The sequence below is a fragment of the Mercurialis annua genome, linkage group LG4, assembly GCF_937616625.2.
Source record: "Mercurialis annua linkage group LG4, ddMerAnnu1.2, whole genome shotgun sequence".
NCBI classification, from domain to species: Eukaryota; Viridiplantae; Streptophyta; class Magnoliopsida; order Malpighiales; family Euphorbiaceae; genus Mercurialis; species Mercurialis annua.
Window position 1 is genome coordinate 34,000,667 of NC_065573.1, and position 18,920 is coordinate 34,019,586.

The 18,920-nt window shown below is 29.2% G+C and overlaps 2 protein-coding genes across 2 annotated transcripts; both read right to left on the reverse strand.

The window, feature by feature from the left end:
* Nucleotides 1–1,799: 1,799 nt before the first annotated feature.
* LOC126676163 (exocyst complex component EXO70E2) lies at nucleotides 1,800–4,481 on the reverse strand. The gene has a single exon (XM_050370313.2). It carries the CDS (start codon nucleotides 3,879–3,881, stop codon nucleotides 1,926–1,928), a length of 1,956 nt encoding a protein of 651 aa, XP_050226270.1. The 5' UTR covers nucleotides 3,882–4,481; the 3' UTR covers nucleotides 1,800–1,925.
* Nucleotides 4,482–7,878: 3,397 nt separating this feature from the next.
* Nucleotides 7,879–12,250, reverse strand: LOC126676170 (serine carboxypeptidase-like 25). The gene is made up of 8 exons (XM_050370322.2): nucleotides 11,868–12,250; nucleotides 10,474–10,677; nucleotides 10,201–10,376; nucleotides 9,828–10,109; nucleotides 9,593–9,723; nucleotides 9,357–9,452; nucleotides 8,915–9,020; nucleotides 7,879–8,293 (listed from the first exon to the last, which is right to left on the reverse strand). The coding sequence occupies exons 1-8, from the start codon at nucleotides 12,130–12,132 to the stop codon at nucleotides 8,150–8,152; spliced, it is 1,404 nt and encodes a 467-aa protein (XP_050226279.1). The 5' UTR covers nucleotides 12,133–12,250; the 3' UTR covers nucleotides 7,879–8,149.
* Between the last annotated feature and the right edge of the window lie 6,670 nt (nucleotides 12,251–18,920).

The following is an 18,920-nucleotide window of genomic DNA, read 5'->3' on the forward strand; positions in this document are numbered from 1 at the left end:
TGATAGACAACCAAAAACTTTTTGGTCATAATGTGGAGATGGTCATCATTCTCCTAAAATTAAGCTAAATTATTATAATTATTTAGGAACTTATGTTTTATATGCTTTTTATTCTATTTTTTTTACAGAAGTATGTTTTTTATTCTTTGACAAAAATACATTTCTTTATATTTTATTTACATAATACATTTTTTTTTCTAAAATCTATCAATAATCTACCAAAAACGTGTTTGTGTAAAAAATGCATATTTTTATAAAAGCTTTTATTTTTATTTTTATTTAACAAAATATTAATTGTATTTTTTTAATAATTTAGCTGAAATATGTTTATAAGAGGACTTCGGATATCTATAAGTATATATAAAAGCAAATCAAACCAATAAAATCAGTTCAATTTAGTTTGATATTAACAATAATACCTTTTGTAACATAAAGGAAATTCAGTCAAATATAGTACAAACAAAAAAAATATCAATTGAATCGATTAATTCAACTTGTTTTTGTTTTTTAGATCCTTATGTATTTGATTTAAGAAAATGAAAATTCCAGCTTGGTTTATCGAATATAAATGTCAGGAAAAATAAGTAAATTGAATGTAGATTTAGGAGGTAATAGCAATTGTCCTTTTCTTTAGTGTTGCAATCAATGGTGATAACCCTACTTCAACTTGTCCTAACAAACGGTTGATAATGAGAAGTTTCGTGAGTAATTATTTGATTTGATGCCATTTATTTTATGGTCCATCTGTTTCTGCAACCTAAACTTGATTTTGACTATATCCATCGTATGTTCTCTACCAAAATACTGCTGCAATTTGTAATCAAGTTGTAGACCCATTAATGATATTGGGTACCACTTTCATCTTACATCCCAAATTTGTACGGGGGCAAAATATCAGTTCACCCCTTCAACTTACACCAAAATCTCAAATGATTCATTTGGCCAAAATATCAAGTAAACCCACAACTTGTCCATTACAGATAATTTCAACCTCTCAGTAATATTTGAGAGCCGCAATGTGCATTGTTCGGTTTGGTTCGATAGTGAAATATAAAAACGTTTGGATTTTGAAGAAAATAAAAGTCAAACTGAATTAAAGGATAAACTTTGGTTGTGTGTGTTCGCATGGAGGGGGGAAGAGGAGGGGGGGGGGGGGATTACTAGTGGCATTAGCCCCCCAAAGTTTTACTTTTTCATCCTTTTTTTAATTTTTTTGACCCTTTAAATATTTTTAAATTTTTTATGCCCCTCCAACTATTTAACTTTTTTTTTTCCGTCCCTGTATGTTCTCGGTTTAAATAATATACAATAATATATTTTCTTTCTAAAATTATAAAGATAAAAAGTAAAATATAAGAAATAAAAGTTTAAGGGTCATTAAATTTAGAAATCAAATCTAAGTTAAATTATAAAATACAGTTTCATAATTTAAACACATAAAAAAAATCTTATTCTTAAAAAGTGTACTTTTTCTTATATATATATATATATATATATATAGTTTGATTTCTTCGGTTTATTTAAAATTAAAAATAAATCATTTTCTTTTAAAAAATACACAATAGGAAATACCAAACCGACAATTTCGGCTCGGTTTCGTTGCACACCCCTATTTGAGATACACAAGCTATTTAAATGATTTAAATTGGACAAGCTATGAGTTTAATTGTCTTATAATACTGAAATTAATCTTTTTTATTTCAGCCAAAATTGATGGATGAATTTGAATCTCGTTCATTTTTGCTGTGCCAGTTAAACTGATGTACAAACAATGGATGCATGAAACAATCAGAGCTATATTCATCCAATTCAACACTAGTTTATTAATCAAAATAATAGTTACATGAATATTAGAGGACATAGAACTTAAATAAAAGCCTAACCTCTTTTAAAATAACAATCTATTTATTATCTTATTAGTAATATCATCTCCTGTGGGGATTATGCAATGATCTTTGAGATCCTTGGAAGAGATCCAGTAAGAAATTCTCTAGATCATCAGCACTGTACTTGATATGCTTGTCACTTATGTGATTCTTCTGCTTTCCCGCAAAATTCCTATAAGCCTGAATCACCTTCATAGATGTTGAAATTTGCAAATCTTCTCTAAGCTGTGCATCAGGAATTATCCATGATGTTTGAGTCCTGTACACCTCCTCAAATGCAAGATTAAAGTTCCGAAACCGCTCCTTCAGGTGAGTTTTCGATACAGAATCCGAGTTGCTACTTCCTTCATCCCTTAACAAGGAGAGAACAGAACTCCAAGTAGATCTCTCGTAGTTCAGCGCGTGTTGTTGGAACTTCCAGTTGCGTTTTCGGATCCAGTCGTCCCCGTATATATGCCGAAGTTCCGATTTCTTGACCTTTTGAGCTATGTAATGTATGTTGTTCATCAAGAAGACTTGCTGCAACGAAGGGTCTCGATATAACTTGGCCTTATCTTCGAGGTTGCTTTCGAGAATCGAAGCAGCTGATCGGAAGTGCAGACACAATGGGGACGGATTACATGTACTTCCATTAGCGTGATCTTCTTCGGGAGGTGGACTATTGTCGGGGGATAATGATATATCATCCTCTCCATCTCGGTCCTTGAGGAGATCACGGAGGCTCTCGCGATAATCGGTTAATGAGTTGAGATAATTCATGACATATCTAGTGAGATGGTGAATACCGCCTCCTGCAAATGGATTCGGAGACACACTTGTTGCGATGGCATTCTCGAATTCAAGAAATGCTGCCTTCACAGAGTCGCCCAATCGCCTTAGAACCTCACGACAATCATTCCGAACACAGAAACCAGCCTCGTCTGAGTATAAGGAATCTATGTCCGGAAGAAGATCCTTAAGAACCTCGTACATATCCAAAATCGGAAACAACTTCTCAGGTTTATGGGGGCCTATCGATATGGCTTCGCCGAAATTCAACAACTGCATCATTGAAGCCTTTGAAGCTTCAGCAAAGCAAACAAGATTAACTGTTCCTCCAAGCTCTCCGAAAATCTGTTCCGTAAGCCATCTCTCACTCGCAAGATAAACGCGAACAAAAATCTTCATCGCGCGAACCCATCTCTTGATCTTCGAATTCAAGCTCCCCCACTCCAGTTTCAGCACATTCTCAATGCTGAGTTTCTCCATTTCAAGTATAAACAAACACTCATCCAAAGCATCTCTTCTAACACTAATATAAGCTTGAGAACATTCATGACTATAATTCGAAGTAAACATTAAATTCGCAATAGTTTTGAGTTCAGAAATTACTTCAGGATGAACCAAATCAATGATGTAATCTTCAGAAGTTCTACTAAGGCTATCTCTATGTATCGATTCCTCAACCGACTCATCTCCAAGTGAGATCACAGAGCTTAGATCAGCAGAATCCTCTTCACTCGAGCGAAAAGACACATGCTCCAGCTCAAAAGGCTGCCTGTTCTGAACAAGTATGTGTTTGAACTCTTCCTCAAGCCTCGCCATCGCGATTTGCAGGATATCATGCGCCTTTCGCAGCAGCTCGTTTTCTTCCCCATCTTTATTCAAAGATGAACTCTCCAGCTTTTCAATCAACTTTCTAGCTTCATCAGTAGCATACAAATAGTCTTTAGCTTCGTAAGGACCCGAATCCCATATCATAGACTGATCCGTCTCCCAGCTCATAATCTTCTCCTGCACGAAATTCAGCCGTTCTTCATCCTCACTTATTCCATTCACCTTGGCTTCATTGGCTATGGTTATGTTAGACAATTGAGAGCCGAGATCAGCCAGAATTTTCTTGGCATCATCGGTGAGGTTCGTTTTGGAGCCTAATGCCCTTGCAATATGTCTAGCTGCAGCAATTAAATCCTCTTCTCTTTCATATTCTGGAATCACAGAACCATAATCCCCCATTTCAAAAGAATTGAACTAACACCAACTAGTCAACAGAATTCAATTCCTAAACTGAGATGACTAGAATGAAAATATGAAGCCTAACCCTTATGCATATGGTGAAAAAGGCATAAGCTTTAATGAGCAAGATTTATAACAATCAAGAAACACAAATGGAACCAAGAACGCACACCAAACAAAAAATACTATAACCAAGATCAATTCAATTCATCAAATATCAAGCAGTAACTTTTACAAGAAACACTCCTTGAAAGATAGAGATGAGACCAAGAACAAAGAAAATATGCAGTAACCAACAAAGGGTACTAAAGAACCAACACAAAAAAGAGTGTAGAACAGCAGATATGTGAAAATAATCAAAGAAAGGGCATTAAAAAACTGAGCTAGATCTGAAATAGGGTAGTGGGGGCATGTACGGTGAGTACAAAACAGAAACCCCAAAAAGAAAGGAGCTTCCTTTTAACAAGGCACTGAAAAAAGGTGTTGTATGGACAAATGGACACTGTTACTGATATTTCTTCTTCTTGTTGTTGTTTCAAAAGAAATGGGAAAGTCAAGGTAGCATTACCATTCTGCAATGGGGATGTATTTTTTATGACTTTTGACTCAAAACTACAGTATTAATAGTATTAGTATTACCACCATTTTTATAATATACGGTCTACGCCCAATGCCTCTTTTTTCTTTTATTTAATTTTAAGCTTTTTTTAACGGTAATAACTGTAATTTTTACCTTGAATTAATTGGAATTTACAAAAATAAAATCGATAAATTTTTAGTTTGATTCAAATTTCAAAATAAAAAAAAGTTTCGTAAGATGTTATTGTTCGTAAGAAAATATTTCTAAATTCGAATCTTTGAATTTATAGATAGGTATTGTACGACTCGACTAAAAGATAAAATTAATTTGGAGGTTAAGAAATTCATACGAGATTAATATTTAAACTACTCATACTCATAAATGAACCAGGGATTGATGATAGAAAAACACAGAGCTTTTAATTTATTTTTTGTTAATTGATTTGAGTTGTCGAGAATACAAATCTAAATCTAACTATTTATTTATTGGGAACAAACCTTATAATGAAAATCTAATCTAATAAAATATAATTTTTCATTTAGATAAATATTAAGCTAATAAATAAGATAATGACTAGCTAATAATAAGATAATGACTAGCTAATAAAATAATAACTAAAAATATATATAAATGCCTTTTGGATTCAAAAAATCCGAATTAGTCCATATAAATTTTTTGGACCAGTATAAACAGTTAGTTTAAGCCAAACTAAAAAGGCCTAATCACTTAAAAAACCCTCACCTTTAAACATTTTTTCAATTCCATCCAGACGTTGAAAATTTGTCAATTTTACCCACTTTTGAATTTTCCGTTTTCAATTGTACCCCAATATTTTAATTTTTGTTAATTTTTTTACTTAATTGATGAAATCATTCAATTAATGAAGTTTAAACATGAAATTAAATTCTTTTTTATTCAAAAAAGTACAAATAAGTCCTTTATTTTTAAAAACTATCTAAAAACCATAATCAAATTAACACTAATTTAAATTCTTAATTAATTTAATTAAATTTAAATAAATTTTAAAAATATACAATTAATATATGCGAGACATGGAGAATGTTTTAAACAAATTTTCAAACGCAAAAGACGTTAATTTAATTTTTCAGGGTACAATTGAAACACAAAAATGCAAAATAGGGTAAAATTGACAAATTTTCAACGTCAGGGTATAATTGAAAAGTGATTAAAAGGTCGGGGTTTTTTTAATACATTAGGCCAATTAAAAAATATCATTTAAATCAACTAGTTCAATTAAGTTTGATTTGAAAAATAGCATGTCCTTATATAGGTGTGCAAAAATTGATCAAAACCGAACCGACTAAAATATTCAGTTTGGTTTGATTTTCTATTATAATAAAAATTGGATTTTTTAATTCGGTATGGTTGGATTTGCAATAATAATAAAAAATTATTTTTTTAATTTAATTTGATTCGATTTCAATAAAAGAGGAGAATTTTAGTTCGATATGGTTTGGTTTGAACGTAATTTACACCCACACTACATGATCGATATCTGATGCAAATCTTCCAATACGATTTTAATAAAATACGTTAATATTTAAAAAAACATTTGATTGGTAAATTTTAAAATTCAAATGCATTTTGATCTTCTTCTAATGAATCCCATTCACATTCCCAAATAATTCAATCAGTGAGAAGTGGCTTACATTTCTGGTACTATTTTCAAGCAACAAAACATGTGTTTTAGAAGTCCCCAAATTTTTCAAAAACATGCAATCCTTTTTACACTTCTAATGATATAATGTTGCTGGGAAACTTATATGGTGAATGCAGACTTAAATCTATTTTAAAAAAAAAATTATTAATTTTTTTTTAAATTTTAGGCTGCCTTGTTTTTTATTATTATATTTGAAAAATATAATTATATTTAACAAATAAATAATCAAATTTATTTTGAAAAGCGATATCGTTAATTATCTATTCGAAGACCATGGAGTAAATGCTAGCTTTATATGAGTAGAATCAAATTTACTTTTTATTTTAAATTTGTATGATTAATATATTATTATTTTTTAATTCATTATTAAATTTTGTAATTATAAGTATGATTGTTTTATTGAGTTGATTGGAGAAGTTGTTAGGGCATGGACAAAATGATTGAAGATGGGGGGGTATGTATAAATAATAATGAAAGATAGGTCAAAATAACATCTCAAGCAGATTTGTGGTCTAACACTAATAACTCTACAATCTAGATTGGTATTTGATAGTATTATATGGTCTTGTTGAATACTTTCAAGAATGACTATACCAATTTGACTTTTCCCTTTGTTTCTTTGATTCTTTTTTTAAATATCTAATTAAAAATCTTGAATGGTGGCTAAATTTAAGCTAACTTCATGCCTCCAACTAACTATATTTTCCCAAACCATTCACAATGATCAGAAAATTTATGAGTCATTATTTATTTTGATGATCTCACCTTAATCCCACAAATTTGATTAATGATGTGAGCAATACTTAAAATTTATATCAACCATGCCAATCCTTGAGTTTGATATTATTAATAATTTAAAAGAAAATAACTCATTTTTTCTGAAATAAAGTATATAAAATGTTCTAAATAAGTCTGATCAATTTGGTGACAGTTTATATGAAGACCATAGAGCAAATTTTGGCTCTTTATGAAAGTAGAATTGGAGCATCAAATTTTAATCAACTACATTTATAAATACTATTTGAGCATACAATCTCATTTAAAATAAAAAGCGCCTTAAAACCTCACATGTATTTTAGAGATTTAGACAAAAAAAATTATACATAATAATCAAGAAATACTATTAACTATTTTTATTATATTATTATTCAACGTCGTTAATTTAATTTATTAAAAATATCAATTTTTTAGTTCTCTATAGTAATATGAAAAATCATGGTATACAAAAAATAAAATTAGGTTGAAAAATCGACAATAGCTTCTTGTTATTAAAAAAATATAAGGTTAAATTGACTACTAATGATAATTAAAAAAGATAATAAGAGTAGTTAAAATCACTATGTTAATTTACTTACAAAAATCAAATTAATAAATTTATTTATATTTTAAGATACTCGATATAGTGAATTTGTCTATGTATATATAAATAAAAAAACGTTTGTGGAAAAGATCAAATCTACGATTGCCTAAAACTTATAAAATTTGAGTTATACAGATCGAGCATTCTTTGAATGACGAATAACTAATAATATTGAACAAGAGAAGAAGTTAGGTGATATTTAAATTAAGAAAGGTCTTTAAATTGGAAAATGATGAAGCTACATAAGATATAATTTCCATGACAGCTTATTCCAAACTGAAAAATGCCAAAACAAAAAGCAATACAATTCCAAATCAAGACAAAGCTGACTGGTCTTAGTTTTTTGAAAAGAAAAACATAAACTAAGAGATGATAATTAATCAATTTTCCTTTTTAATTATTCCCACCAAATCATTGGAAATCAATATTTAAACTAATACATAATTAATTACAACCAAAATCCTTTTTCCTCCACCACAACTTTTTTTTTCTTTCTCTATTCCACAATTGAGATTTTCTTCCTACCAATTTGTTTTTTCAATGGTTAAAAAAATGAGACAATTCTTTTGTCTACAACAATAACAATACCAAATAAAACTTGTTAATTGAATTTAGAAAGAAAATTCTTTCAATTTTTTTTTTCAATTTCAAGATTTGGGAAGTGGGTCTCCTTTTAGAAATGATCTGAATAGCTGAAGAGCTGCTCTAGGCTTGAAAAGTGGGACTTCATGGCCTGCTCCTCTCACTGTTGCAAATGTTAGCCCTTCATACACTTCTGTCCATCCTCCTACCTGAAACATTACCAAATTTTATCAATTAGTTCTTACAAATTCATTTATTTTTTAATTCGGACGGTTTCGATTAGGTTTTTTTATAACCTAATGCACGTTTCTAACTATGATCGCTCATGCTAACCATGCGGTTAGCAATGAAATTCTTATCTAAACCGGTCCGCGTAGTCCATAGACCCTACTCACAAAAATGTATTAGGGAACAGGCAATTATCATAAGGCAAAATGGCTTGTCTAGACAATCTAATGTGTGTTTTTAGAAGGTACAATTATGAATCATATGATCCACATCTCAAATCCAATTAAATTCTAATGTTAGGTACTAATACCTAAACATCATAAAGTTTGTATCCAAGAAAAATAAATTAAAACATTTCTAATGATGACAAAGTTTGTTGGTGTAGGGACCAGGGATTGCATTGACTATTTATCCATTTTAGGCTCTGAACTCAATAATTTATTTTAATATCATATTTGACAGATTTCCAAATTTGACAATCAAAATTTCAATTATTATTCTATTTTCTTGTTTAAGTCAAGCAATGCATAAGAAATAATCATAACCATCAATGTTTGTTTGTAATATAATAAGAAAAGGGATCAAAGTAATCAATTACTCACCTGATTCTTCACGTACCATGGATACCATGGAACTTTTGTTGATAGCTTAAGCTGTGCAAGAGAATATCGAGTAGCGGTAACCGGCACCACGGAGTCCACATCGCCGCTTTAAAAAAGTTTAATTGAAAATAATAACAAAAGAAGGAATAATTTAGGCTATGTGAAATTTAAATGAAATATTGTTACGAAAGAGCAGTTTACAATTTAATTTGCCTTCTACGTTTGTAGAGATGGGTCAATTAGTACTTGTCAAATTGGTCAAATGCCTAATTTACGCGCGATTCTAGATATATACCCTTGAGATTGAGAGGGAAAATTGATAATAATTAGCAAGTTCATGACTAATTTGATAATAAAATTAGTTTCTAATGCCAATTGACCAATATATGCAAATTCAGGGAGCAAATTGATATTTAAGTAAAAAGAAGCAAATTATTCTAACCTGAACACCCAAACCCGAAGGCCACCGGCAATCATTTGCCGGTAAATTGGAAGAATGGAAACTTCTGTATCATTCCAGTTTCGATTCAAAAGTTCACTGTATCAAATCAAACAAATACTTGAGATTTTATTACATAAGTTTAGCAATATATATATATATATATATATATATATATATATATATATATATATATATATATATATATATAAACATAATTTTGTTTAAGTAAATTTTACTTGCAGGCAGTCCACTTGTATGGAATTTTTGTTATGTTAGCATGAAATGCTTTTTGCACATCAGGCCTATTGTAATAAACCTCAGCATGCTTTTCAGTACAAGGATCATATCCTGATAGCTGACGAAAAATCTGTAGCACGTAAACAAAAATATTAAAATATAGAACATCAAAAACAAAAAGTAAAATTTTGAAATGTAGGAGAAATTTCAGTGCAATATAATTGCATAATGTACCTTATGGGGATAATGAGGCAATTGAATGCTCCGACGAGCAGATGTGCTACCATCAGACTTGTTACAAGGAGGTGCATAGATATTATATTGATCAATATTGCCAAATTCTTGATCCATTGCATACGAATACAATGATTCACATTGATCCGATTCTTTTTGCTTACGAAAATCACATGTGTGCATTAATTGCTGATACGTTTTGTCAGAGATCATCGCGTGGCTCCACCAATACGCGACTGTGCCAAGGTTGTCGTAATAGTTGTCTGTAACTGCATTTCCGACCTGAAAAACATTTTACACATAGCAATTCTGAAAACGGAAAATGCAAAAGAGGTACTAAAAAATCTTTCAAAAATATATGTGCTATAGTTACCATAATTCCTTTGAGATGTATTGGATGCTTAGTCCTTTTATTGTACATCATAATTTCTCTAGCTAGCTGAGGAACATAATGCCCTGCATAACTCTCTCCCGTAATATAAACATCGCGGAGTTTGTATCGTGGGAATCGATCCATCCATCGGAGCAAGAATTCCAGTGAGTCCTTAGCTAAAAAAACATCAAATTGTATATTAGTTTACTAAATCATAATATATCCCGAGTTATTATTACAAAGGTATTAAAAACCATTTGATTGAGATTATACCCGTGCGAATATCTCCAGTATCTTCCAGGTCAGAAGAGCGGTTGCTGTAAGAGAAGCCGACGCCGGCGGGAGCTTCCAAGAACAAGAGATTGGCCATAATATTCCATGAGAACTTGTTAAGATACAAACCTGAGGCAGTCTTGTTTATTCTGAATGGGCCTATTTCCTCTGATGCACCATAGGCCACTGAGGAGCAACCAGGCCCTGAAATTATTACCACAGTAAAAGAACTATACTTAAAAAGGTAAAATTGTTATGTTAATGACAAACTACTAATCAAAATTAGTTTCTGTGAGGTACAGTCTAGAGAAGCTGACAAAGGGTAGCTGGGGTAATTAAGTGTAATTGGTGTGACTGACATAATAATGAGCCTGTTTTTGGTTGCTTTCAAGCATTTATCTTCTGATTACCCTATCCACAGAGTCATTTAAGTTAGAGATAGAGTGAGAAAGTATAGTTATTGGCTTAGTTTTTGTATTCAATTTTGTATTCTTATTAGACTGCCTTTTATTGGGCATCAAAATGTGCAACAATGACCCACCTTGACCCTACGGCTAGTTGAACCAGTGTGTTAACAACCCAACTGGACCAACCAATTCTACTGCTTTGAATCGAAAAGATAACACAAACTGGTGCATCATTGAACCATAACCATAAAAATTGGTCAATTTTTATATATTCAATTATAATTTTCTAAAAAAATTAACTTATTAGATTTATTCTTATCGTTTGAAAAGAGGTTTATGTGTGTTCTAAATTGCATTTTTCATGCATTCTTCTGATAAGAATTTTACTAGTTACTACCATTAAACTGTGAAATTCACTTGAATAATAGAAATCGAGTATAAATAAGAATTTTCCGGAACCCAGATTAGAGTGTTGATCAAATTCTAATCAAGCTCAATTAACTATAAACTCCTTAGGCTTTGGTCTAACTGCTATCTTACGAAATGTCATGCATTAAACTTCAAGAAAATGAATGAAAATATGTGAATGGCATGAAATTGAAATAATTATGTATGAATAGAGTGAATAAAAATGAATAGTGGTTAGGTCATTCATCTGTTAGCCATCGGTAGGGCATTCATAGAGAGCAATGGCTGGCTGGCCATCATTATTTAAATTCTTTTCAGTAGAAAGCTACTTTCTGCCAAATTATATCTAATAAAAACATAAAACAACAAAAACAGTAAAATGCAGACACATACTAACAAATTAAACATGCTGTAAAAACGTTTGATCAGTGTTAAGTTCATGTCGGCAGCACATATATTACTGTCTCATTATGAACATAAATACCACTTAAAATCTCTAAATTTTCATTTTTACCTTCAAAATTTCTCAATATAACAGTAAAAAAATATATAGAGAGAGAGAAGGAAAAAGAGTGTGACCTCCATTGAGCCAAATAACCAAAGGTTTAGACAAAGGATCAGAAACAGCTTCAGTAAGCCAGTAAAACAAAGCTCGGCCAGCGGTTTTTTCGACAGTAATATAGCCAGAGAATTGCTGAAATGGAACCTTAGGTTGGCCAGGAAGTGAAATTATTCTGTCAGCTTCTTCTTCTTTATTTACTGCATGGTTAGCACTGGCTAAAACCACGAGTAACATAAGGACTATAGGCAAAAATATGTGTTTTTCGGCCATGAACATGACCATCAGAACCCTAGCCAGCTAACAGAAGAAGAAGAAGATGAAGAAAGAAAATGAAAAATGGTTGATTTGTCCTAGTTGTGTGTGTGTGATGGGAAATATGAAGTGTCTCAGTTGGAATAAATAGGAGTGATGAGGAGAGAGTTATGATCTTTTAATGTCACCACTATCAATTTATTTTGTTTTTTAAATACGTCAATTAAATTAATTTTTGTTAATCTAAAAAGACTGATAATAGATCTCACCTTCGTAATCACCTAAAAAAGTTTTGTTTACATATTATCCAGTCGATTTTTAATATTTTTATGACTAGATATTCTTAATTAGTTTCTGAGTTTAAATTTTATAAAATAAAAGAAAATACACTAATTAAATATTTTTTTAAATTTATTACAACTAATTAAATTTGTCTGAGTTATAAGGAATGAGACCACATGGTTTTTGCTTGCCCATGAAACAGTCCCTTCAATCCTCCATTAATTCCTCTTGTATTTATACATACGACTTTGACTACCTTTTTCTTTCCTTATTATCATTATTAATTTTATGCTTAAATTATTCCATATATCATCATTATTCTATTTTATATCAAATTAAATCTAATACAGTTGTGTATTCACAATATAAAATTATAATCTACTGTATTAAACAATATTTAATCAACTGATTTAAATGTAAAATTTTTTGAGGAAAGATTTAAATATAATATTTAGTCATACCAAATCCTACTATTATTTTTATTCATACTATATTAACAATTCTATAAATAAATAGTTTTCATATTTATTGATATGGATAAGCTTTAACATGAGTTGTTGTTTGTTTGTAATTTAATTTTAGAGTAAAGTTAGTATTTTGGCAATATACGGTAGTAGGTGTATTTAAAATGTGAAGGCTCTAGTCTTTTGGAGCCTAAACAGCTACTTATTATTGTCTTGTTGCAGGAAAAAGGTGTTTAAAGGTGCAGGCAGGCAAGTAGTATATAATAAAACTAACATAGTATCACCAAAGCCTTTCCTTAAGGGAAAAGGACCAATCCTTTCTCATTCTACAGTTAACACTCATGTAAAATTGTACGTATTTATTTAAATTTGATAACCGTTCCTTCTTTTTATGAATATATACATGAAATGAAATGCGGACTCACATTTTAATTCTCTCTCTTCTACTCATTATGAATCTGCCTTCGGTTAGGTTCAGTTCGATAGTTAAAATATCAGAATCGATCAATATTTCATGAAAATATAAACTGAACCAAATTAAGACGGTAATTTTGGTTTGATTTTATTGGATTCACTTTTTATTAAGGTAAAAATATAAAATAAATGCATTGACGAGAGACAATTAATCGAACCAACCATTTTCAAGTTGGTTCCATTCAATCCAATTTTTTTCGGTTAGTTTGGCTCAGTGCACAACCCTAACATAATTAACAATTATATGAGGTGACGAGAAACAAAAAAAATGATCATTTACTAAAGATATAAACAAAACAAAATAAAATGACTAATAAATATTAGTAAAACACAAATGACAATATATGCCAGTCAAAAAGGAAGCGACCACTTTATCATCCTTATTTGTCTTTCTAATCAAAATTATAACCGAATTTTCGGTTGAGTTACTAGAATTCTTACATGCATAAATTCATAATGTATATTTGATTAATAACAAATATTTAATTCGATTCGAGATATATTAATTAAAAATAAAAACATGATATCTAATTAAAACTGCTATTATAAATTACTCACGGGGCCTTTTTGGATAATTGTTTAATTAAAAGCAAATGTATATAATGTAATGAATGGATTAATCATAACTCATGTTATTTAATCAGAATTATCATATTGATCAAAAAATTGAAACTTCAATTAGTTAAAAAGAAAAAACTTTTAAAAATGATAAAGGGACTTTTTAGAAGAGTTGCTTTCCGTGCACGCGAGAAGGGTGTGATTGAAGTCTATATAAGGCATGTTGTGAGGCCATTGTGATAATGCCTATTATGATGGCTCTTTTGGACTATAAACAATTCCCCCTCTAACTAAAGGGACCCCTAATAGCGTAAGACTACCCTACAATTTTCTTACTTCTTTTTTTAATAATTTTCTCCTTTGAAAACTTTTGTTGATCACCCATCATTCGTTTTTTCCTTTTTTACTTTTATTTTATCTAGATCTTAAATCGATTTGGCATTTAATAATCATGTGTTTTTCATAATTTCTCAGACTTAAAGTATCATTTTACTCCCTAAACTTATAAATAATGAGCAAATAATAGTAAAATTAGTTTAACTAATATTAATTTTTTATTCTTGTTATTTTTTTATTAATTAGACTTAACATGCCAATTTTGAAAACATCTTTAAGGGACTAATTAATCAAAAAATTGGATTAATTGATGAAAAATTGGTATAATATGTAAATTTTAACAAGTTCAAGTATTAATTGACAAAAAAGTTAATTTTATGGTTATTTGCTAATCACATTCAAATTTGAAGACTTAAATTAATTCAAACTTTCACCATCGCATAACTTTTACATTAGTCAAATGTATTAGTTATATTTTTGACAAAAAAACATATCAGTTGTACATAAGCACGAACATAAATAAATAGGACATGCTACAAAAAAAAAAGGACATACGTTGTTTTTGCTAATTATCAATCACTAGTAGTCTATGAAATTTTTATACAAAAAATGAATGATTTTATTTAATTTTCTAATCATCTCATTACTTTCTTTCACTCGATTATTATTTGTTTCTCTTTTTTTTTTTAAATTTCATAATTCCGCTGCTGTACATATTTATCCGAGTTAAGTTTACTTCCTAATAAAATTTTGTTCAAGACTTTTGGTAATCTACACAATTGCTTTAGAATATTCTTTTTAGAATTTTGTCTTTAATTTTGGATTCGGTTCTTACTTTACCTTGGCCACAAAAAGTTGATGGGTAAACATTTTGAAAACATGTGTAGAATTTAAATTTTAAAAAGAATGAAATGAGCCCATTTGATGTTGATGTAGATGGCACAAAGTAATTGTAAAATCATGAGTTGGTAAAATTTGAAGTATTGAACATTTGACCATTTTTCAGAATAAGAAATCTTTTGTTTATACCAAACCCACTGACGACAGAACTTTCTGATTCATTAAAATGGAAATTGGGTTCTGAATTCCTTGTGAGATGAAATATGAAAGGGGATTTTCCATTTTATTTAGGAAAATGCTCTTTAGCCCAACATTTTATACCTTTTTTTTCCCTTCTTACGTGTCAGAATTTAATTCGTCCAATTTTCCTCCAAAAATATACTCCCTCCGTCCCGTTTAAGAAGTGACAAATGAGTTTTGCACAAATCTATACTATATATAAAAGCACGGATAGGGGGGGACAGGCAAATTTACTGAATAATCCTTTTCAGTTTACTAATAAATTTAGGTTTTATAGTCATTCACTAATTAGTTATTTAATTAATCACTATTATAATTAAAGTCCTAATTAGAATAGGTAGCTAAATTATTTCTAATTTTGTTTTTAGTATGTAAAAAATAACTAAATTGTCTACAAATTAGTAGGAATACCTATCTTTTAGTTTGATTGAAATACAAAATTAAAATATTGTATTTGGTCAATATATTATTATTTAAATTTCTATCTTATTATTTTTAAAGATATTATTATTAAAATTAAGTTAATTATTTAATTATGATTATTATAAAACTAAAAGAAGAATAAATTCACTACGAAAAAAAATTAATAACCGAATATATTATATTTACTTTTACAAAAATTCTTAACTAATTTAATATTAATTATAAATAAAATATTAATATACTTATAATAAATTTACTAATATATTCATTGACGAGTTACGTTACGAGCCACGTGCATAGCACGTAATGCGAAACTAGTATTAATAAAATAAGACAATATTTTATTTTGTCATGTCTATCCCTATTAATTAGTATGGTTTCTCCTAATAATAGAATAAATATATTGTAAATTGAGTTGCATTTAATGCATATTGAAATAACTAAAGGGATAAAAGTGGAAGTTCAATATAAATTGGCACAGAAAATACGATATGGCCTTCTTAGATGGGACAAGTAAAAATGGGATACGTCCCTTCTTAAACGAGACGGAGGGAGTATATCTCAAAAAACAACTTTTAATACATCCACTAGTTTGCTGCCATGTCAGGCGGGTTAAAGAATGTAGGTTAAAAAGGAGGGTTATATAGCATTACTCTTTTATTTACTCCCTCCGTCTTATAAATATAAAAAAATGGTTATTTTAAATGTAATAAAATATAGACAAAATTATTATATTAATTTAAATAATATTAGCTTTTATTAATTTCAACCACTTTATTATATTTTATAAATCATCATTAATTATAACTTCATACAATATAAAAATTAATGACAATTTAATTTTTTTAAAATTTAATTACAATTACAACATAATAATTATCTTTTCCATAATATAAATAAATAATAATTAAAATATTTAAATAATTAAATTAAAATTATTATTAGAAGTTAATAAAATACAACTACTTTAACTATCATTTTTTAATTCATGTGTAAATTATATTTTGACTATCTTTATGAGACGGATGAAAAAAAAAATTTATTTATTCACCTCAATCTACCTCTTCCACTTTTATTTATATAATTTTTTGAATGACAATTTACAATGTCTCCACTACTGTGCTGTTTCTTATGATTATCTTATTTATTTAACTACTATTTAAATTTGAGATTTAAATAAAAATAAATTACAAAGAATAAATTTTTTAACAAATAAGTTGATTAAATTATTGTAAAAAACACTTGAATGCTTGACCCAGTTGGCCAAGTTCTAATGATATGTGTATGAGGTTGAGGGTTCGACCCTCAACAAAGTCAACACTCACAGGCAGTGTGCCTATTTAAAAACTGTCTAACATTAACTCACTCTAATAATTAGAGTAAGCTATCTTTAACAAAAAAAATTATTGTAAAAAGAAATCAAATCAGCACTATTTCATTTGTGCTCTTACGGTTATCAATTTAAAGTTGAATCGGTTCAATTGATATTATCATCGGTTCAAGCGATTAAAAGATAACAACTCTACATATTTAAAATTTTAACTAGCAAGTATATTTAAAATCAGTAAATAGATTATGGTTAACTAGAAAATAAAGAGCCGGGTGATTTTTTATGGTTTAATAAGCTCAATAGCTATTTAGTTTTTGATTTGAACCATAATTGAATTTTTTATGGAAGAATGAAACCGGGACGACTGTCTGATTTCCAATCAAACTGGATTTACCGATTTAATTCTTGAAACATTGAGTTCAGAACAGAACAATAAAAGAATCAATGCATACAATGAGAGATTATTTTCAAAATTGAACTGGACCAACCGATTCAATCAGTTCCACTGTGAGCTAATATAATTCCGGTTTAATAGTTTTTAAAAATTGATAAATATGATCCGATCAATTTGAAAAACAAAATTGTACGAACGACTAGACCATTAAACGGTTAAAACGATAATTTATTTAATAAAAAATTAATAAAACCATAAATTAATACCTAACCGATTCGATCACCGGTCCGATTTGTAAATCAGTACAATTAAGCAGTGGAGTGTGGAGCTATAATAGTAGTAGGAGTAGGAGTAGAATAGTAAAGGAGTAGTAACAATGAAAGTTATGAGGAAATAAGGAGGAGAAGCAAAACAGAGAGTGGTTGGAAATTGGCCACTTTCAATTTATTGAAGAGAGAGGTGTGTGGTTTGGTTTTAGTCAACACTTGTTTTTAAGTGCTCTTCTTCTATTTCCCAACCCATCCCCTTCTACATCACCATCTCTAATCTTTCACAATCCCCAATCATTAACATTTTTTTTTGCTACTGGCTAATGATTTTAATTTTTTTAAAGTTTAAATAAAATACATTTTCATACCTTAGTTCCAAAATCCCTATTTTTATTTGGAGATGAATTTTTAGGTGAGGAAGTAATGAATTCAATGAAAGAATTGAAGCTTTGTCTATTTAGATATAGCTAAATTTGACCGGCTCGTCATATCATATATAGTAGTAAAACATGAAAATCATACTATCTCTTAATTCAAGTTGGGTGGCAAACAGGGAAAATTAAGTCACTATCTGTCTTTTCATATCTATACATATTTTAATTTTTAATCAAATGTAAAAAATTTAAAAAGGAAATTCTCTAATTGAAAATTAACATTCTTAATTGTAAATTTATCAATATAAGAATGGTTCTTCAATAACTGATTTCGAATAAAAAAAACTCAATAAAAAAAAGCATATGTATGATTAAACTAAATCGATTAATCGATTCGACCATTATCTAAAAATTAATTTAGTTTGATCTTTTTATAAATAATTTAAATTGATGTCAAGCTCTTTGATTAGATTATAAAGAATAGAGAATTAACAAAAAAAATTAAACCGTAAAAATCATATAATTATTTATTTATTTATTTATAATTTTTTGAAAATTTATACTCATAACAATTTGATGCATATGTTTACATTTTAGATATACAAATTTATATATGCACTATCATAATATATTAAGATTTAATAATCTGTTGGGCCACTGATTTACAGTGCAATATATATTGCTTGCATCATCATGAGATTACATTACTTCACTTAAAAAGTGGGTACTGTGTTTTGATGAACTCGCTAGCTAGGGTTCTTAACTTCTTATCTGATCTTCTTCTTCGTCTTCTGCAACTGCAAGAATCAGACATTGATCATCCCAACTTTTGTT

Bases quoted from the DNA above. Each gene is read 5' to 3' on its own strand.
- LOC126676170 (XM_050370322.2), bottom strand. From the start codon at position 12,132: ATGGTCATGTTCATGGCCGAAAAACACATATTTTTGCCTATAGTCCTT. The intron at 10,110-10,200 runs GTAACTATAGCA...AATGTTTTTCAG, and splicing joins TACATCTCAAAGGAATTATG to GTCGGAAATGCAGTTACAGA. The intron at 8,294-8,914 runs GTGAGTAATTGA...GTAATGTTTCAG, and splicing joins CATGGTACGTGAAGAATCAG to GTAGGAGGATGGACAGAAGT.
- LOC126676163 (XM_050370313.2), bottom strand. From the start codon at position 3,881: ATGGGGGATTATGGTTCTGTGATTCCAGAATATGAAAGAGAAGAGGAT.